At 43.2% G+C, this 20,740-nt stretch overlaps 1 protein-coding gene across 3 annotated transcripts in view; it reads left to right on the forward strand.

The window, feature by feature from the left end:
- Positions 1-20,740, forward strand: part of spegb (striated muscle enriched protein kinase b) — a 125,450-nt gene that overhangs the window by 77,611 nt on the left and 27,099 nt on the right. For all 3 annotated transcript variants that reach the window (XM_029710821.1, XM_029710823.1, XM_029710824.1), the window contains 12 exons: positions 644-873; positions 9,215-9,334; positions 9,972-10,076; positions 10,564-10,770; positions 10,967-11,090; positions 13,628-13,800; positions 14,083-14,195; positions 14,524-14,692; positions 15,284-15,383; positions 17,661-17,861; positions 18,091-18,148; positions 18,445-18,522. In XM_029710821.1, coding sequence (XP_029566681.1) covers positions 644-873; positions 9,215-9,334; positions 9,972-10,076; positions 10,564-10,770; positions 10,967-11,090; positions 13,628-13,800; positions 14,083-14,195; positions 14,524-14,692; positions 15,284-15,383; positions 17,661-17,861; positions 18,091-18,148; positions 18,445-18,522 — 1,678 coding nt within the window. The remainder of the gene's footprint in view (positions 1-643; positions 874-9,214; positions 9,335-9,971; positions 10,077-10,563; positions 10,771-10,966; positions 11,091-13,627; positions 13,801-14,082; positions 14,196-14,523; positions 14,693-15,283; positions 15,384-17,660; positions 17,862-18,090; positions 18,149-18,444; positions 18,523-20,740) is intronic.

Below are 20,740 nucleotides of genomic sequence, written 5' to 3' on the forward strand. Positions count from 1 at the left end.
CCGGTGTGTGCCTTTCCAAATCATGTCCAATCAATTGAATTTACCACAGGTGGACTCCAATCAAGTTGTAGAAACATCTCAAGGAGGATCAATGGAAACAGGACGCACCTGAGCTCAATTTCGATTCTGATAGCAAATGGTCTGAATACTTATGTAAATAAGGTATTTCAGTTTATTATAATTTTTTTTTGCTTTGTAATTATGGGGTAAAATGTGGAAAAAGTCAAGGAGTCTGAGTACTTTCCAAAGGCACTGTACCTGTACTGTATTTGGAAAAGCTACATTTTATATTTTGGCTCTGTACTTCAGTATTTAGGATTTTAAATAAAGTTATGAATATATTGTTCTAGTACAGAATGTCACCTTTTATTTGTGGGTGTTTTCATTCATATGTTTTACCATTTAGACATACAATTACTTATGTATCAATTTAAAGAAATTATAAGTATTTGGCCAAATTGACTATAGTGTATAAGTAATCAAATGTTTTTATTATTTGGAATCGCAATCCTTGCACGCAATGACTACATTATGCTTTTGACTCTACAAACATGTTGCGGGTGTGTTTTGGGTCATGTCTTCCCAATAGTAACTTTCCTTCCCTTCCCCCTTCTCTCTCTCACCTCCCTCCCTCCCTCCAAAGGGCAAAGCTAGAGAAGATGCCATCCATTCCGGAGGAGCCCGAGGTGCCAGACTACGAGGTTGAGCGCTTCACCATGCCTGACTTTGTCAAGCCCCTGTACGACCTGGACGTGATCGAGGGCAAGGAGACCGTGCTCAAGTGTAAGGTGGCTGGACTGCCATACCCCACCATTGTGTGGTTTCACAACGGCAAGAAAATCGACAGCACGGAGGACAGGAAAATGACACAGTGTGAGTTGAGATTGGTATTTTATAAATCCAGTTCTATAAGTTAAACTGCAACTTCATCAAATAAGAACAAATTGTATTGGTGGAGTACACAGTTTATCAGATGTTATAGCGGGTGAAGCGAAATGCTTATGTTACTTGGACCTAACAATGCAGTAAAATGTCAAGCAAGTACACAAATAATAATAACAATTAAAAAATATATTTAGGAAATGTCGGAACGAAACCAATTAACATCCCAAATAGCACCGTAAAAGTAATCCAAATGCAGTCTATACGTACACATATACGTATACAGTGCATTCGGAAAGTATTCAGACCCTTTCCGCTTTTCCACATTTTGTTACATTAGTCTTATTCTAAAATGGATTAAATAAAAAAATGTCCTCATCAATCTACACACAATACCCCATAATGACAAAGCGAAAACAGCTTTTTAGAATTTTTGTTCAGATTTATAAAGAAATATTTAAATTATTTATATAAGTATTCAGACCCTTTGCTTTGAGACTCGAAATTGAAATTGGTGGCATCCAGTTTCCAAGTTTCTACAACTTGATTGGAGTCCACCTGTGGTAAATACAGTTGATTGGACATGATTTGGAAAGGCACACACCTGTCTATATAAGTTCCCACAGTTGACAGTGGATGTCAGAGCAAAAACAAAGCCATGAGGTCAGAGGAATTGTCCATAGAGCTCTGAGACAGTATTATGTCAAGGCACAGATTTGTGGAAGGGTACCAAAACATTTCTGCTGTATTGAAGGTCCCCAAGTGGCCTCCATCATTATTAAATGGAAGAAGTTTGCAACCACCAACACTCTTCATAGAGCTGGCCGCCCAGCCAAACTGAGGAATCAGGGATGAAGTAACTTTATCAGGGAGGTGACCAAGAAACCGATGGCCACTCTGACAAAGATCCAGAGTTCCTCTGTGGAGATGTGAGAACCTTCCAGAAGGACAACCATCTCTGCAGCACGACACCAATCAGGCCTTTATGGTAGAGTGCCACTCCTCAGTAAAAGGCACATGACAGCCTGCTTGGAGTTTGCCAAAAGGCACCTGCGAAACAAGATTCTCTGGTCTGATGAACTCTTTGGCCTGAATGCCAAGCATTACCTCTGGAAGAAACCAGGCACCTCTCATCACCTGGCCAATACCATCAGTAATGTGAAGCATGGTGGGGGCAGCGTCATGCTGTGGGGATGTTTTTCAGCGTCAGGGACTGTGAGACTAGTCAGCATTGACAGAAAAATGAATGGAACAATGTAGTGAGAGATCCTTGATAAAAAACCTGCTCTAGAGCGCTCAGTACCTCAGACTGGGGCGAAGGTTCACCTTCCAACAGGACAACGACCCTAAGCACACGGCCAAGACAACACAGGAGTGACTTCGAGACAAGTCTCTTAATATCCTTGAGTGGCTCAGCCAGAGCCTGGACTTGTACCCAATCGAACATCTCTGGAGAGACCTGAAAAGACATGTGCAGCGAAGCTCCCCAACCATCCTGACATATCTTCAGAGGATCTGCAGAGAAGAATGGGAGAATCTCCCCAAATAAAGGTGAGCCAAGCTTGTATCGTCATACCCAAGAAGACTTGAGGCTGTAAGTGTAATCGCTGCCAACGGTGCTTCAACAAAGTACTTAGTAAAGGGTTTGAATAATTATATAAATGTGATATTTTTTTATATTTTTTCTTTTATTTCTAAAAACCTGTTTTTGATTAGTCATTATGGGGTATTGTGTGTAGATTGATTGAATACCTTCGAAATACACTGTACATACACCAGATTTATGTACACAATATATACTAAGAATGGTATGTACAGCAGTAGATATATTAGAGTGACCGATGTCAAGAATCCAGAATATAAATATGCAATTTGTTTAAAAAAAAGTAACTGCTTTGCTTTATTCTTGGCCAGGTCGCAGTTGTAAATGAGAACTTGTTCTCAACTAGCCTACCTGGTTAAATAAAGGTGAAATCAAATAATAAATAAATAAAAAGGCTTGACAGCCTACAAGGAGGTGGTGAGAGCCCTGGCGGAGTGGTGGCAGAAAAATAACCTCTCATCCCCACGGATGGCACTGTGATAGACTGCATCCAATTTGTTGAGTAGAGTGTTGGAAGCTATTTTGTAAATGACAACGCCAAAGTCGAGGATCGGTAGGATAGTCAGTTTTACGAGTGTATGTTTGGCGGCATGAGTGAAGGATGCTTTGCTGCGAAATAGGAAGCCGATTCTAGATTTAGTTTTGGATTGGAGATGCATAATGTGAGTCTTGAAGGAGAGTTCACAGTCTAGCCAGACACCTAGGTATTTGTAGTTGTCCACATATTCTAAGTCAGAACCGTCCAAATTAGTGATGCTAGTCGGGCGGGAGGGGGCGGGCAGAAATCGGTTGAAGAGCATGCATTTAGTTTTACTTGCATTTAAAAGTAGTTGGAAGCCTCTGAAGGAGCGTTGTATGGCATTGAAGCTCGTTTGGAGGTTTGTTAGCACAGTGTCCAAAGAAGGGCCAGATGTATACAGAATGGTGTCGTCTGCGTAGAGGTGGATCAGAGAATCACCAGCAGCAAGAGCGACATCATTGATGTATACAGAGAAGAGAGGCGGCCCGAGAATTGAACCCTGTGGCATACCTATAGAGACAGCCAGAGGTCCGGACAACAGGCCCTCCGAAGGCAGCTGTGTGGTGTTGCCTTTGATTGGAAGTCCTATATTAGTTGGGTGTGTTTGTCTGTTTAATTGTGGGAGATTGTTTCTTGTTTTGCCGAGTGAGCCTTTCAAGACTGTTTCGTTGTTCGTTTCGTTTTGTTGTTTTGGTGTGTTCATTCTGAGTTAATAAATGTCAAGATGAGCGTACACATACCTGCTGCGTTTTGGTCCTCCATTTCCAACGACAGCCATGACAGAATCTCCCACCAAACCAGGACCAAGCAGCAGAGGAAGGAGCAGAGGAATTTTGATTTGGACAAACGGGAGAGATGGACATGGGAGCAGGTTATGGCCGGAGAGGGCCCATGGAGTATGGCTGGTAAGGACCGGGAACGTTTCCGAGGATCACGACTGGCATTGAAGCACGAGAGGCACCCCCAATACATTTTTTTGGGGGGGGCACACGGGTAGTTTGGCTAGGCCTAGGAAGAGCCGGAAGCCAGCTACTCGTGGTTATATGGAGGAGCGTATGAGGTAGAGAGCGCCATGTTTCGCTGAGGAGCGCACTCTCACCCATACGCACGCACAGTCCGGTGCGCGTTATTCCAGCCCCTCGCAGGTGCCGTGCTAGAGCGGGCATCCAGCCTGGTAGGAGGATGCCTGCGCAGCGCATCTGGTCGCCGGTACGCCTCCGAGGACCAGGCTACCCAACTCCCGCTCTACGCACGGCTACCATCAGGCCCCTGCACAGCCCAGTCCGCCCTGTACAAGCACCCCGCTCGTGCAGGGCTACTAGTTCTATCCAGCCAGGACGGGTTGTGCAGGAGGTAAGATCAAGACCGCCTGTGCGCCTCCATAGCCCTGGGTTTCCAGCTCCTGTCTCTCGTGCGGACCCGGAAGTGCGTCAGCCCAGTCCGACTCGTCCTGTTCCCGCTCCCCGCACTAGCCTGGAGGTGCGTGTTCCCAATCTGGTACGTCCAGTACCAGCACCACGCACCAGGCTTCAAGTGCGTCATCCCAGTCCGACGTCGCTAGAACTGCCCGTCAGTCAAGAGTCGCCTGAACTGCCCGTCAGTCAAGAGTAGCCCGAACTGCCCGTCAGTCAAGAGTCGCCGGAGCCGCCCGTCAGTGAAGAGTCGCCAGAGCCACCCACTAGTCAGGAGCTGCCAGAGTGGCCAGACTGCCCCGAGCTGCCAGAGTGGCCAGACTGCCCCGAGCTGCCAGAGTGGCCAGACTGCCCCGAGCTGCCAGAGTGGCCAGACTGCCCCGAGCTGCCAGACTGCCCCGAACTGCCAGACTGCCCCGAGCTGCCAGACTGCCCCGAGCTGCCAGACTGGCCAGACTGCCCTGAGCTGCCAGAGTGGCCCGACTGCCTGGAACGGCCAGAACCGGAGCCAACTCCAGATATAGGTGGGTTGGGGAGGGGGGGTGTAGCACAGTGCCGTCGTTGACGGCAGCCACCCTCCCTTCCCTCCCTTTAGTAGGGGGGAATTTTTGTTTTGTTGTTGTTGTTGTTTTTTTAAGGTGCTTCCGGGGTTAGCACCTTTAAGGGGGGGGGGGGGGTAGTGTCACGTCCTGGCCAGTATAAGGGTTAATTGGCATTGTAGTTTGGTCAGGACGTGGCAGAGGGTATTTGTTTTATGTGGTTAGGGGTGGTGTTTTTTCTAAAAGGGCATTTGATTTAAGTATTCCGGGGTTTTTGGGCACTGTTCCTTGTGTACGTATTTCTATGTTTATCTAGTTAGTTGTATGTCTATGTTTGGTTAATTGGGGTGGACTTCCAATTGAAGGCAGCTGTGTGGTGTTGCCTTTGATTGGAAGTCCTATATTAGTTGGGTGTGTTTGTCTGTGTAATTGTGGGAGATTGTTTCTTGTTTAGCGTGAGTGAGCCTAACAGGACTGTCTGTAAATCGTGAGTTCGTTTTGTTATTTTTGTATGTTCGTTTTTGAGTTTATTAAATGTTCAAAATGAACTATCACAACTCTGCTGCATATTGGTCATCTTTTTCCTACGATGATTTCGCTATATCGTCAAACGACGAAGAAATCCCTGACAGCACAGTATTATCTTTTATCGATGGCGTTTGCTGCAGGGGGAGCTGAGATGTTGACCAGGTTAGGGGTAGCCAGGTGGAAAGCATGGCCAGCCGTAGAAAAATGCTTTTTGAAATTCTCAATTATAGTGGATTTATCGGTGGTGACAGTGTTTCCTAGCCTCAGTGCAGTGGGCAGCTTGGAGAAGGTGCTCTTATTCCATGGACAATTCTCCATGGACTCCAGTGACCCAGAACTTTTATGAGTTTGTGCTACAGGATGCAAATTTCTGTTTGAAAAAGCTAGCCTTAGCTTTCCTAACTGCCTGTGTATATTGGTTCTTAACTTCCCTAAAAAGTTTCATATCGCAGGGGATATTCGATGCTAATGCAGTACACCACAGGATGTTTTTGTGCTGGTCAAGGGCAGTCAGGTCTGGAGTTAACCAAGGGCTATATCTGTTCCTGGTTCTACATTTTTTGAATGGAGCATACTTATTTAAGATGGTGAGGTAGGCACTTTTAAAGAATAATTAGGCATCCTCTACTGACGGGATGAGGTCAATATCATTCCAGGATACCCCGGCCAGGTCGATTAGAAAGGCCAGCTCGCTGAAGTGTTTTAGGGAGCGTTTGACAGTGATGAGGGGCGGTCATTATGGATGCAGGCAATGAGGCAGTGATCACTGAGATCTTGGTTGAAAACAGCAGAGGTGTATTTGAAGGGCAAGTTGGTTAGGATTATATCTATGAGGGTGCCCGTGTTTACGGATTTGGGGTTGTACCTGGTAGGTTCATTGATAATTTGTGTGAGATTGAGGGCATCAAGCTTAGATTGTAGGATGGCCGGGGTGTTAAGCATGTCCCAGTTTAGGTCACCTAGCAGCACGAGCTCTGAAGATAGATGTGGGGCAATCAATTCACATATGGGGTCCAGGGCACAGCTGGGTGCAGAGGGTGGTCTATAGCAAGCGGCAACGGTGAGAGACTTTTTTCTGGAAAGGTGGATTTTTAAAAGTAGAAGCTTGAATTGTTTGGGTACAGACCTGGATAGCAAGACAGCATCTCTGCAGTAGATTGCAACTCCGCCCCCTTTGGCAGTTCTATATTGCCGGAACATGTTATAGTTAGGGATGGACATTTCTGGGTTTTTGGTGGTCTTCCTAAGCCAGGATTCAGACATGGCTAAGACATCCGGGTTGGCAGAGTGTGCTAAAGCAGTGAATAAAACAAAGTTAGGGAGGAGGCTTCTAATATTAACATGCATGAAACCAAGGCTTTTACAGTTACAGAAGTAAACAAATGAGAGCACCTGGGGAATAGGAGTGGAGCTAGGCACTGCAGGTCCTGGATTAACCTCTACATCACCAGAGGAACAAAGGAGTAGGATAAGGCTACGGCTAAAGGCTAATAGAACTGGTCGTCTAGTACATTCGGAACAGAGAGTAAAAGGAGCAGGTTTCTGGGCGTGATAGAATAGATTCAAGGCATAATGTTCAGACAAAGGTATGGTAGGATGTGAGTACATTGGAGGCAAACCTAGGCATTGAGTGATGATGAGAGAGATATTGTCTCTAGAAACATTTAAACCAGGTGATGTCACCGCATATGTGGGAGGTGGAACTAAATGGTTGGTTAAGGCATATTGAGCAGGGCTAGAGGCTCTACAGTGAAATAAAACAATAATCACTAACCAGAACAATAATGGACAAGGCATATTGACATGAGGGAGAGACATGCATATCCGAGTAATTATAGGGGACCATGAGTGGTTGGGCTGGCTGGAGACACGGGGATTCAGACAGCTAGCAGGCCAGGGCTAGCAAGCTAGCAGAAGGGCCGTCGCGATGGAGGAAAGTCTGTTTTAGCCTCGTCGTGCGGTTCTGTCGATAGACCAGTCAAGATGGATTAGTAGGGTTCCGTGTAGCAAAGGGGTCCAGTCCAATTGGCAAATAGATCTATTCAGCAAACAGTCCAATATGCTCTAGAAAGCTAGCGTGCTGTGGCTAGCAGGCTAGCAGATGGGCATTCAGGGGACGTCGCGACGTATGAGCCGGTTGAGTAACCCCCTCGAGGAGATTACGTCGGTAGTCCAGTCGTGAAGGATCGGTGGGGTTCCGTACCCTGTACCGGCAGTAAAAGGGGTCCAGGCAAGTTGGCAAAATAGGTGTTGTAGCCCAGGAGTGGTTGATGGACCTCTTCAGCTAGCCGGGAGATGGGCCTAGCATGGGCTAGCTCCAGGCTAATTGGTGCTTGCTTCGGGACAGAGACGTTAGCCAGGCATAGTCACTCAGATTGCAGCTAGCTAGCTGCGATGATCCAGGTGAGAAGGTTCAGAGCTTGCGGTCGGAATCCGGGGATATGGAGAGAAAATAGGTCCGGTATGCTCTGGTTTGAATCGTGTTGTACAAACTGGCGAGAGCTTTCCGAGCTAAAGGTAGCTGATGACCGGTAGCAGTGGTTAGCTGACTACTAGCTAGTAGCTAGTTAGCTGGCTAGCGTCTGTTGGGGGATTCCGATTCAGGTAAAAAAAAAGACTTTAGAAAAAAGCAGATCCACACCACATTGGGTGAGGCAGGTTGCAGGAGAGTATTTTGAAGTTGAGGTTTAGAAAAATATAAAAAAAGATATGCGAAGAAAAAGTTAGGAAAAGATATATACATGGGACACGATTAGACGAAGGACAAAGACCTCTGACTGCTACGCCATCTTGGATATAATAGTACCACTGTTGGGTAGTCAGCAAACTTGAAGAATGAGTTGGAGACGTGCATGGCCACATAGTCATGGGTGAACAGGAAGTACAGGAGGGGGCTGAGCTTGGGCCCCCGTGTTGAGGATCAGTGTGGCGCAGGTGTTGTTGCCTACCTTCACCACCTGGGGTCGGCCCAGGTGGTGAAGGTAGGCAACAACAAGCCTAGGACCCAGTTGCACAGGGAGGGGTTCAGACCCAGGGCCCTTAGTGATAAGCTTGGAGGGCACTATGGTGTTGATGGTTGAGCTGTAGTCGATGAACAGTCCTCGTGAGTGGTAAGGGCCCACATCTGCAACTAGGTGTTGTTTTACTTGATGCAGATGAAGGTCTTTAGCTTGTAGGACCTCTTTAGGTATCAATATATTTGATAAAAAAATGAATTTGGACTTTACTTCTATAGCCTAGAGAACTGCATGGAATAACACATCCATAAATGGCAAAAACTACTGTCCAGAAATGTATCATTGGGGTCGTACAGCAAAACGGAGAACACAATCATGTTTGTGAGAGTCTCCCCTTTCCATAGAGTGGTGATAATAGGTTTCTAGCTCAAACTGTTCGGACGCTACAGACGGTTTTGTGAGAAGACAGATTTTCGAGATGTCTTGTGTTCTGACAAACACTGCTCTAGCTCTGCTACCTTTCACCGCAGATGCGGCAGTGCGACATCAGCGGATGTGGTGGATTGCAAAAAATGCAAAAAACAGATATCTCTAGCTTAAACTGACAGATTTTGATGGGGACGCACTGGTGTGTCAATCGACTATAGGGGGTCAGTTTAAGTGCAACAATGTTTTTTGGGATTCAAACAATGCACTTTCAGCAGGATATAACGATTATCTTAATGCTATCAAGGCATTGAGAAACTCACCCCTGTGGTGGTCCTCTTTTCCAGTCAGAGACATCCACAGCTTGGTCATCCATTCTGTCTGCCACGCCCATGGAGGGGTATACAAGAGCGTAATCTCCAACAAGGTGGGCAAGGCCACCTGTTACGCCCATCTCTATGTGACTGGTGAGGAATTCCAGATGATTTTTTGATAATATTACTTCAATCCTACAGGTATAATGCATTTTGGTGCAGTTATAATGCATTGTAAGACATTGTCCATTGTCATGTGCATGTATGGGCCTCATATTGCCGAATAATCATTTTAAGTCAGTTGACATTTCATTAACTTTGTCAAGAGAGTATAGTATGTTGCTGAATCCCAAATCAACCCCTATAGCCCCTACCCCCATGGTACTCTTGTAGATCTGAAAGAATCTGATAGGTTTTAGCAACACAGCAATTACATAGGTGTGCCTTGCTTTGCCTCGACTGGGAAGAATTTTCACCATAGAGCACGCACATATCCAATTGTTTCAGATTTAGAGGCGGGGCTAGCGGTTGATTTGGTATGTTGATGAATGTACAAAAAGGTAATTTCACCATTTCCCATTAACTTGAATTACAGTGTTAGGCACCTTGTGTTTTTAACTTAAGATCAAATCTATGATCAAATGCATTCGACTTAGCTATTTACTGTAGGGGATGTGATAAAGGGATACTGTATAATATGAAGGTTAATGAACACTTAAAATTGACCTCTTATAGTGTGAAACACTTGTAGTGTGAAATTATATATCTATTACTGTTTGGTTATTTTCAGACGTTCTTCCAGACCCTCCAGATGGGCCTCCAGTTATAGAGTCTGTTACTGGTAAGACTATAACCCTATGCTGGAAGAAACCCCGGAGGCTGGATCCCTCTATTGGTAATTTTCTTTTCACTAGCATTACTATCATTCAATATAATATGGACTGTGGAGACATGGTTTCCTGTATTTCAAGAGCTAGAGCTGCTAGACAGATGTAACAGCACACAATAAAAAAAATACAAATGAAGAATGATATATCTTTATTGCATTTAGATTTACAAGGTCATAGTTTAAAATTGAAAGCACAGCACCAGGGTGAATAATTTATTGTTTAAGAATATTGAATAAGATGCGGCTGCGGGTAGATGGTATCGGTAATGGGGTTCAAACAAATCTGCAATGTGGGAATATAACAGTTCCAGCACATCTAAACTGCGTTTTGTTTTGTTATCACATCCATTTTCCTAATACAGGAAAACGTCTAGTACACATTCCATAGAATTTTGTTTGAATGCCATTTCATCTGCCATCTGCACAGCTGGTCAAAGTCATGCTCTGTCTACTTGCATTCACATATTGAAAAGGTATATGTTTGTCATTGCAGATCCCAACACGTTGATGTATGCCATCCAACAACAAGTGCTGGGCTCAATCCAGTGGACCATCATAGCATCCAGTTTGAAAGAGCCTTGCTACACAGTGACCTCCTGCTCCAAAGGAGTCTGCTACACCTTCAGGGTCTTGTCAATCACCACCAAGGCCTTTAGCAAACCCTCTCCATCCACAGACCCAGTGCAACTTGTCGAAAGAGGTATGAGCCATCAAGTGAGGGCAACATGAATCGATGGCACAGTGCTTATATTGGTTGGTGGCAGGGGCCAATAACTAAATGAAAGAATGGCTTTCACTCTCTCCTTGTTCAAAGACTGCTAACAAGGCAAGGAAGCAAATATGTAAATTCTTTATTTGGATGAACTATCCCTTTATATGATTTTATTTCTCCCAAGGTCCATATCTTCAGGAGGCTCCAGTAATAATTGATAAGCCAGACATGGTCTATGTGCAGGAGAACCAGTCAGTCAGCATCACTATCACTCTGAACCACGTCAACGCTGCAGTAATCTGGAAAAGGCAAGTCACGCACTGGATCGCTACACCTGATAGTCTATTAATATTGTACAGTTACACACTTAGTGAATAAAACATTAGGAACACCTGCTCTTTCCATGACAGACTGACCAGAGAAATCCAGTGAAAGCTATGATCCCTTATTGATGTCACTTGTTAAATCCACTTAAATCAGTGTGGATGATGGGGAGGAGACAGGTTAAAGATTTTTAAGCCTTGAGTGAAGTGCCATTCAGAGGACGAATGGGCAAGACAAAAGATTTAAGTTCCTTTGAACAGGGTATGGTAGTAGGTACCAGGCGCACCGGTTTGAGTGTGTCAAGAACTGCAACTCTGCTGGGTTTTTAACACGCAACAGTTTCCTGTGTGTATCAAGAATGCTCCACCACCCAAAGGGCATCCAGCCACTTCAAGTAAAAAAATGACCTGGACTAAAATATTCAAAATTCGAAGTAATTTGGTTGGAGGCAAGTGATTCTCGTTAACGTGGAATTTACCTAATCTGTGGTAAATTGCAAGACCCTACAAGGTAAAAATAGCCATTCAACCAGTTTTGAAAAGAGAAAACAGAACATCCTGCTCCATTGTAAAGTGCAAGGGTGCCAACATACAATACAACTGTATTAACATGGACATTTTTAAGCAGATGCTTTTCATTTAAATATACAATTCAACTCATATTCACTATGCAGTGCATTCGGAATGTATTCAGACCTCTTCACTTTTTCCACATTTTGTTGCGTTACAGCCTTTTCTAAAATTGAACAAACACTTTTTTTACTCATCAATCTATGCACAATAACCCATAATAACAAAACAAAAACAGTTTTTTGGAAATGTTTGCTAATTTATGAAAAAAACTAAACAGAAATACCTTATTTACATAAGTATTCAGACCCTTTGCTATGAGACTCAAATCTGAGCTCAGGTGTATCCTGTTTCCATTGATCTTCCTTGTGAGGTTCCAACAACTTTATTGGAGTCCATCTGTGGTAAATTAAATTGATTGAACTTCATTTGGAAAGGCACACACCTGTCTATATAAGGTCACACAGTTGACAGCGGATGTCAGAGCAAAAACCGAGCCATGAGATTGAAGGTCCGTAGAGCTCCGAGACAGGATTGTGTCGAGGTACAGATCTGGGGAAGGGTACCAAAAAGTTTCAGCAGCGTTGATGGTCCCCACGAACACAGTGGCCTCCATTATTAAATAGAAGAAGTTTGGAACCACCAAGGCTCTTCCTAGAGCTGGCTGCCCAGGCTAAACTGAGCAATCGGGGGAGAAGTGCCTTGGTCAGGGAGGAGACCAAGAACCCGATGATCAATCTGACAGAGCTCCAGAGTTCCTCTGGGAAGATGTGAAAACCTTCCAGAAGGACAACCATCTCTGCAGCACTCCACCAATCAGGCCTTTATAGTAGAGTAGCCAGACTGAAGCCACGACTCAGTAAAAGGACTCTCAGATCATGAGAACCAAAATTCTCTGGTCAGATGAAACCAAGATTTAACTCTTTGGCCTGAATGCCAAGCGTCACATCTGGAGGAAACCTGGCACCATCCCTACGGTGAAGCATGGTGGTGGCAGCATCATGCTGTGCTTATGTTTTTCAGCGGCAGGGACTGGGAGACTAGTCAGGATCGAGGGAAATTTGAACGGAGCAAAGTACAGATTGATCCTTGATGAAAACCTTCTCCAGAGCGCTCAGGACCTCAGACTGGGGCGAAGGTTCACCTTCCAACAGGACGACAACCCTAAGAACATAGCCAAGACAACACAGGAGTGGCTTTGGGACAAGTCTCTAAATTTCCTTGAGTGGCCCAGCCAGAGGCTAGACTTGAACCCGATCGAATATCTCTGGAGAGAACCTAAAAGAGCTGTGCAGCAAAGCTCCCCATCCAACCTGACAGAGCTTGAGAGGATCTTCAAAGAAGAATGGGAGAAACTCCCAAAATACAGGTATGCCAAATGTATAACGTCGTACCCAAGAAGACTTGAGGCTGTAATCGCTGCCAAAGGTGTGTCAACAAAGTACTGAGTAAAGGGTCTGAATACTTATGTAAATGTGATATTTGAGTTTTTTATTTGTAATACATTTGCAAAAATGTCTTAAAACCTGTTTTTGCTTTGTCATTATGGGGTATTGTGTGTAGATTGATGAGGGGAAAAAACTATTAAAATAAAATTTTAGAATAAGGCTGTAACGTCACAAAATGTGGAAAAGGTGAAGCGGTCTGAATACTTTCTGAATGCACTGTGTATGACCCATGTGGGAATCAAACCCACAAACTTTATGTTGCCAGCACCATGCTCCAACACATTGAGCCATTAATCAACTCTTGCAGCTGGCCTTCTTGTTTGCGCCACCACAATTGAATCCACAAAAATGCAAATATGCAAAAATGTCATTTTAATACCAAGTACTGTAGGATAAAACAATAAAATGTGTGGAACAGTCACACAACAAAAGTTCTTACCCCCAAAAAGTAGCAATACCCCAACAATGGGATATGTAAATTGCCTTATTGTTCTCTGCGTTCAGGAGGGGAGTGGTCCTTGCCACCAAACATGGGCTGTATGAGATGAGTATGCCCGATGACGACCAGCACTCTCTGAAGATCCTGAGGGTGAAGAGTGGCGACTTGGGTCAACTGATGTGTGTGGCCTCCAACAAGTTTGGCAGTGACTCCTGCATCTTTAGTGTGGAAATGGCAGGTGAGTGTAATAATGATGGATTATGATAATGATTTGGATTTTTGGATATATCTCTATTTACAGGCGCTCAAAGCACTTTTCAATGTTTTGAAGGGGAAACTCGTATAATTAACAACAGTTATGGCCATTAAAAAGTTAGCTACTTTTTCTAAATGCCTTGCTGCAGCAAGGTACATTGTAAGGACATTTAGTTGAGTCATGTTTCCTTGCAATGATACTTTAAGTATCGAGATACTGAGTATTGTGACAAATCAAACACATTCTCATGTTCCCTATCTGTAGCACCGCCAACCTTTGAGACAATCATGGAGGATGTGGATGTGCACATGGGAGATACGCCTCGCCTGGCTGTGGTCGTGGAAGGCAAGCCCATTCCCGACATCCTGTGGTTTAAGGTGCATAAATTGAGACACATACATATGAGTGTTTTATATCATTGGAACCCTTTATTAATTTCATACTCATGCCTTGTAATTCCTCAATAGCTAACAAGATTGATAACCAGAATGTAGGTACTCAGCTGGTAAGAAGGTACATAAACAATGACTGAATTGTAGTGAGAGGAAACTGTCCACATTATGTTTCAAATTAGTTTCTAATATAGTAAGTGCGTAATTACAAGTAACATTGACATTCTATGTAATCATATTACTATATGCATGTTTATTTTCATGAGAAAAAAAAAGATTACATTCAGAGTGACTTATTGTGACTTGGTTTCAGGATGATATATTGTTGTGTGAGAGTAGTCACATCACCTTTGTGTATGATGACAACGAATGCTCCCTCGTGGTGCTCAACACAAGTCCGGAAGATTCAGGGGTGTATACCTGCACAGCCAAGAACCTGGCTGGCTCTGTGTCCTGTAAGGCTGAGCTCACCGTGCACACAGGTAAGCCTCTTCGTACTATTCAATCAAATATGCATTCCAGTATTGACACAAAGGCATAGTTGTTTAAGCAAATTAATTAAAGGGACCTTTCACTCCAAAATTAAAGTTTCTCCAATGTTTTCAGACCTCAAAAGTAGACGAATTATGAGATATGTCCACAATCTAGGCCATCAGTTGTGTCGATCCAGCAATATGACTTCATCCCCAAATGAAAGGGTGCTTATCTTTTCCATTAATTTGGGGTGGAGACAGCCGGATCTACATAACCGATGTCGAAGGACGTGGATTCATTTTGAAGTTAGACTACTTTTGAGGTCCGAAAACATTAGATAAACTTTCGTTTTTGGAGTGAAATGTCCATTCATTATTGCTTAGGCAGATTTCTCTGAAACTGACCCACTGCTTGCACCTCATACCACTCACCAAGGACACTTATTAGTCAGATTGTTGAGATGCAGCTACAGTATGCAGAGGCTGATGTAAATTAAAGGTTGGGAATGTGATTAACTCAGGCCCAGAATACTATGGCATATCGGCCTGTAATTAGGCTACATTGTAATTGTGTGTCCTCACTTTTGCGTTACCTTGCAGTTAGAGATGACAAGGAGGATTCAATGGAGGACGAGGAGACCATTCTCAGGAAGATGCGCCGGCTGACTGACTACTATGACATCCACAAGGAAATCGGGAGGTGAGGCACCAGTTTGTAAAGAAAGCTAGGAAGAAGAAATATATATACACATACATATACATACACTGAGTGTACAGAACATTAGGAACACCTGCTCTTTCCATGACATAGACTGACCAGGTGAATCGAGGTGAAAGCTATGATTCCTTATTGTCACTTAAATCCACTTCAATCAGTGTAGATGAAGGGTAGGAGACGTTAAAAAAAGATTTTTAAGCCTTGAGACAGTTGAAACATGAATTTTGGATATGTGCCGTTCAAAGGGTGAATGGCCAAGACAAAAGATTGAAGTGCCTTTGAATGTGTTATGGTAGTAGGTGCCAGGCGCACTAGTTTGAGTGTGTCAAGAACTGAAACACTGCTGGGTTTTCCTGTGTGTATCAAGAATGGTCCACCACCCAAAGGACATCCAGCCTTCTTGACACAACTGTGGGAAGCATTGGAGTCAACATGGGCCAGCATCCCTGTGGAACGCTTGATACCTTATAGAGTCCATGCCTCAATGAATTAAGGCTGTTCTGAAGTGCACAAGAGGGTGCAACTCAATATTAGGAAGGTGCTCCTAATGTTTTGTGCAATCAGTGTATGTATATATACAGTACCAGTCAAAATTTGAACACACCTACTCACTCAAGGGTTTTTATTTATTTTTACTATTTTCTACCTTGTAGAATAGTAGTGAAGACATCAAAACTATGAAATAACACATATGGAATTATGTAGTTAAACAAATCAAAATATATTTTTATTTGAGATTCTTCAAAGTAGCCACCCTTTGCCTTGCACTCTCTTGACATTCTCTCAACCAACTTCACCTGGAATGCTTTTCCAACAGTCTTGGGTTCCCACATATGCTGAGCACTTGTTGGCTGCTTTTCCTTCACTCTGCAGTCCAAATCATCCCAAACCATCTTAATTGGGTTGAGGTCAGGTTATTGTAGAGGCCAGGTCATCTGATGCAGCACTCCATCACTCTCCTTCTTGGTCAAATAGCCCTTGCACAGCCTAGAGGTGTGTTGGGTCATTGTCCTGTTGAAAAACAAATGATAGTCCCACTAAGCACAAACCAGATGGGATGGCGTATCGCTGCAGAATGTTGTGGTATCCCTGCTGGTTAAGTGTACCTTGAATTCTAAATAAATCACAGACAGTGTCACCAGCAAAGCACCCCCACACCCCCTCCTCCATGCTTCACGGTGGGAACCACACATGCGGAGATCATCCATTCACCTACACTGCGACTCACAAAGACACGGTTGGAACAAAAAATCTCAAATTTGGACTCATCAGACCAAAGGACAGATTTCCTCTGTTCTAATGTCCATTGCTCGTGTTTCTTGGCCCAAGCAAGTCTCTTCTTATTATTGTTGTCCTTCAGTAGTGGTTTCTTTGCCTGATTTCACACAGTCTCCTCTGAACAGTTGATGTTGATGTGTCTGTTACTTGAACTCTGTAAAGCATTTATTTGGGCTGCAATTTATAAGGCTGGTAACGCTAATTAACTTTTCCTCTGAGGCAGAGGTAACTCTGGGTCTTCCTTTCCTGTGGTGGTCCTCATGAAAACCAGTATCATCATAGCTCTTGATGGTTTTTGCGACTGCACTTGGAGAAACTTCTTGAAATGTTCCGAAATGACTGAACTTAATCTAATGAATGTAAAGTAATGATAGACTGTCTTTCTCTTTGCTTATTTGATCTGTTCTTGCCATAATATGGACTTTTATAAAATATGGCTTTATACCACCCCTACCTTGTCACAACACAACTGATGGAAAGAAATTCCACAAATTAACTTTTAACAAAGCACACCTGTTATTTGAAAGGCATTCCAGGTGACTACCTCATGAAGTTGGTTGAGAGAATGCCAAGATTGTGCAAATCTGTCATCAAGGCAAAGGGTGGCTACTTTGAAGAATCTCAAATATAAAATACATTTTGATTTGTTTAACTACATGACTCCATATGTGTTATTTAGTAGTTTTCATGTCTTCACTACTATTCTACAATGTAAAATAGTAAAAATAAAGAAAAACCCTTGAATGACTAGGTGTGTCCAAACTTTTGACTGGTACTATATGTATATGTAAAACCAACAAATCAATTCCTAATTTTGCATTAATTGTAATAACTATTTCCTTGTAAATGTTCTAATTATGAAGTAATGCTTATAAATAATGAAATATGTGTTTATTCACTGTTTAGAAATTGTTGGTTAATGCTTTTGCATGAAAGTGATTGTAAAATGTTGCATCCTAATCAATAAAAATATTTTTTTAGAGGAGCTTTCTCCTACGCAAAACGAGTGACGCAGAAAGTGGGGAAAAAAGAGTATGCTGCCAAGTTCATATCTGCCCGAGCCAAGAGGAAGGCCTCTGCCCTGAGAGAGATGAATCTGCTGTCTGGGCTGGACCACGAGAGAGTCCTGTATTTCCATGATGCCTTTGAGAAGAAGAATGCAGTCATCATTGTCACAGAGATGTATCCTTTTCAGAGTTCATAGTCACTGGTGCTTTTTACACAGATTAAGTATTCCATTTGACTTGAAAAGTGGGGAAAATGGAAGGTATAACAGTCTTTATTTTTAGTAGACACACATGCACAGACACACTCACATTCCTGTGTTTGCATATTTCTTTCCGAAATTCATCTCCTGTCATAATTATGAAGTATTTCCAGTGTCATAAATCTCCTTGATCAATGCATAAAGATGCAACGAGGAGCTTCTGGAGAGGTTTACAAAGAAATCTACAGTGATGGAGTCGGACGTGAGTTTGTTACTGTGTGCTTCGAGGACACTTAATTATGAGATCATGAGAAACAGTGACCCCTATTGTAAGATCCTTGAACTCGTCTGTACCAATGTGGCACCAAGAATTATTATCAAACGAAGACAACCAAGTAAATCCACACACTTTTACAGGAATAAGTGGGACCTTGGGTAACACTTGATATGATCAAACCACCCTGTTTCTATTATTGTACAAGAATTTGTCTTCCATAATATCTTTACAAAATGTAACATAATGACAGTAACATATCCCTATACTTGGTATACCTGCAGATCCGCTCTTGTATGAGACAGCTGTTGGAGGGTGTGGACTACCTTCACCATCAAAATATCGTCCATCTGGATATCAAGGTAAACATGTTTTTAGTTCAAAGAGGTTTAAGGCCAGGCACCTCAGGCTGAAATAACATTTTTGCATCTACCTATCAATTTTGAGATTTGCTGGTATTTTAGTCCAATAATATTAGTTTTTTCAAAGAGTAAACATAAAAATGTCAAAAATATATATTTTATTTAGTTTATCATACTACTGTCATTAACATTTCAATGAATTTTAACCACTTTAAAATGGACATACATCTGTAATTTCAAAGCTCACTACATTGCATTCCACATAATTCCGAAGCCCATTTCATAGAAAATGCTACAAACTGGTCTGCATTTAATTATGTATTTTATTGAACCTTTATTTAACCAGGTAGGCCAGTTGAGAACAAGTTCTCATTTACAACTGCAACCTGGCCAATATAAAGAAAAGCAGTGCGACAAAAACAACAACACAGAGTTACACATAAACAAACGTACAGTCGATAACACAAAGAAAAATCTATGTACAGTGTGTGCAAATGTAGAAGAGTAGGGAGGTAAGGAAATAAATAAGCCACGGAGGCAAAATAATGACAATTTAGAATTAACACTGGAGTGATAGATGTGCAAGTAGAGATACTGGGGTGCGAAAGAGATAGAGGATAAGTAACAATATGGGGATGAGGTAGTTGGGTGTGCTATTTACAGATTGGCTGTGTACAGGTACAGTGATCGGTAAGCTGCTCTGTCAGCTGATGCTCAAAGTTATAGAGGGAGATAAGACTCCAGCTTCAGTGATTTTTGCAACTCGTTCCAGTCATTGGCAGCAGAGAACTGGAAGGAAAGGCGCCCAAAGGAAGTGTTGGCTTTGGGGGTGACCAGTGAAATATACCTGCTGGAGTGCGTGCTACTGGTGGGTGTTGCTATGGTGACCATTGAGCTGAGATAAGGTGGGGCTTTACCTAGCAAAGCCTTAAAGATGACCTGGCGCAAGTGGGTTTGGCGACGAATATGAAGTGAGGGCCAGCCAACGAGAGCATACAGGTCGCAGTAGTGGGTAGTATATGGGGCATTGGTGACAAAACGGATGGCACTGTGATAGACTACATCCAATTTGCTCAGTAGAGTGTTGGAGGCTATTTTGTAAATGACATCGCCGAAGTCAAGGATCGGTAGGATAGACAGTTTTACGAGGGTATGTTTGGCAACATGAGTGAAGGAGGCTTTGTTGTGAAATAGGAAGACGATTCTAGATTTTATTTTGGATTGGAGATGCATAATGTGAGCCTGGGAGGAGAGTTTACAGTCTAACCAGACACCTAGGTATTTGTAGTTGTCCACATATTCTAAGTCAGAACTATCCAAATTAGTGATGATAGTCGGCGGGCAGGTGTGGGCAGCAATCGGTTGAAGAGCATGCATTTAGTTTTACTTGCATTTAAACACAGTTGGAGGCCTCGGAAGGAGTGTTGTATGGCATTGAAGCTCGTTTGGAGGTTTGTTAGCACAGTGTCCAAAGAAGGGCCAGATGTATACAGAATGGTGTCGTCTGCGTAGAGGTGGATCAGAGAATCACCAGCAGCAAGAGCGACATCATTGATGTATACAGATAAAAGATTTGGCCTGAGAATTGAACCCTGTGGCACCCCCTTAGAGACAGCCAGAGGTCCGGACAACAGGCCGTCCAATTTGACACGCTGAACTCTATCTGAGAAGTAGTTAGTGAACCAGGCGAGGCAGTCATTTGAGAATCCAAGGCTATTGAGTCTGCCGATAAGAATGTGGTGATTGACAGAGTCGAAAGCCTTGGCCAGGTCGATGAAGACGGCTGCACAGTATTGTCTTTTATCGATGGCGGTTATGTTATTGTTTAGGACCTTGACCATGGCTGAGGTGCACCCATGACCAGCTCGGAAACCTGATTGCATAGCAGAGAAGGTATGGTGGGATTCGAAATGGTCGATGATCTGTTTGTTAATTTGGCTTTAGAAGATTTTAGAAAGGCAGGGCAGGATGGATATAGGTCTATAACAGTTTGGGTCTAGAGTATCTCCCCTTTGAAGAGGGGAAAAAGGTTATGTCATGCCGAAAAAGGTTATAAACAGAAAGGTTAAAGTCAGTATTTAAAACACTCTTCCTTTACCACGTCTCAGTAATGACCAACACATTTGGATTGAAGCTGTGAACCCACACTTTCAATTGATCCATTTTCAGTAATAAGCTTCTAGTGTTAACGTGCAGAAAACCCAGGCTTTTACGAGAG

Source organism: Salmo trutta, chromosome 24 (assembly GCF_901001165.1).
Source record: "Salmo trutta chromosome 24, fSalTru1.1, whole genome shotgun sequence".
In the NCBI taxonomy this organism is placed as follows: Eukaryota; Metazoa; Chordata; class Actinopteri; order Salmoniformes; family Salmonidae; genus Salmo; species Salmo trutta.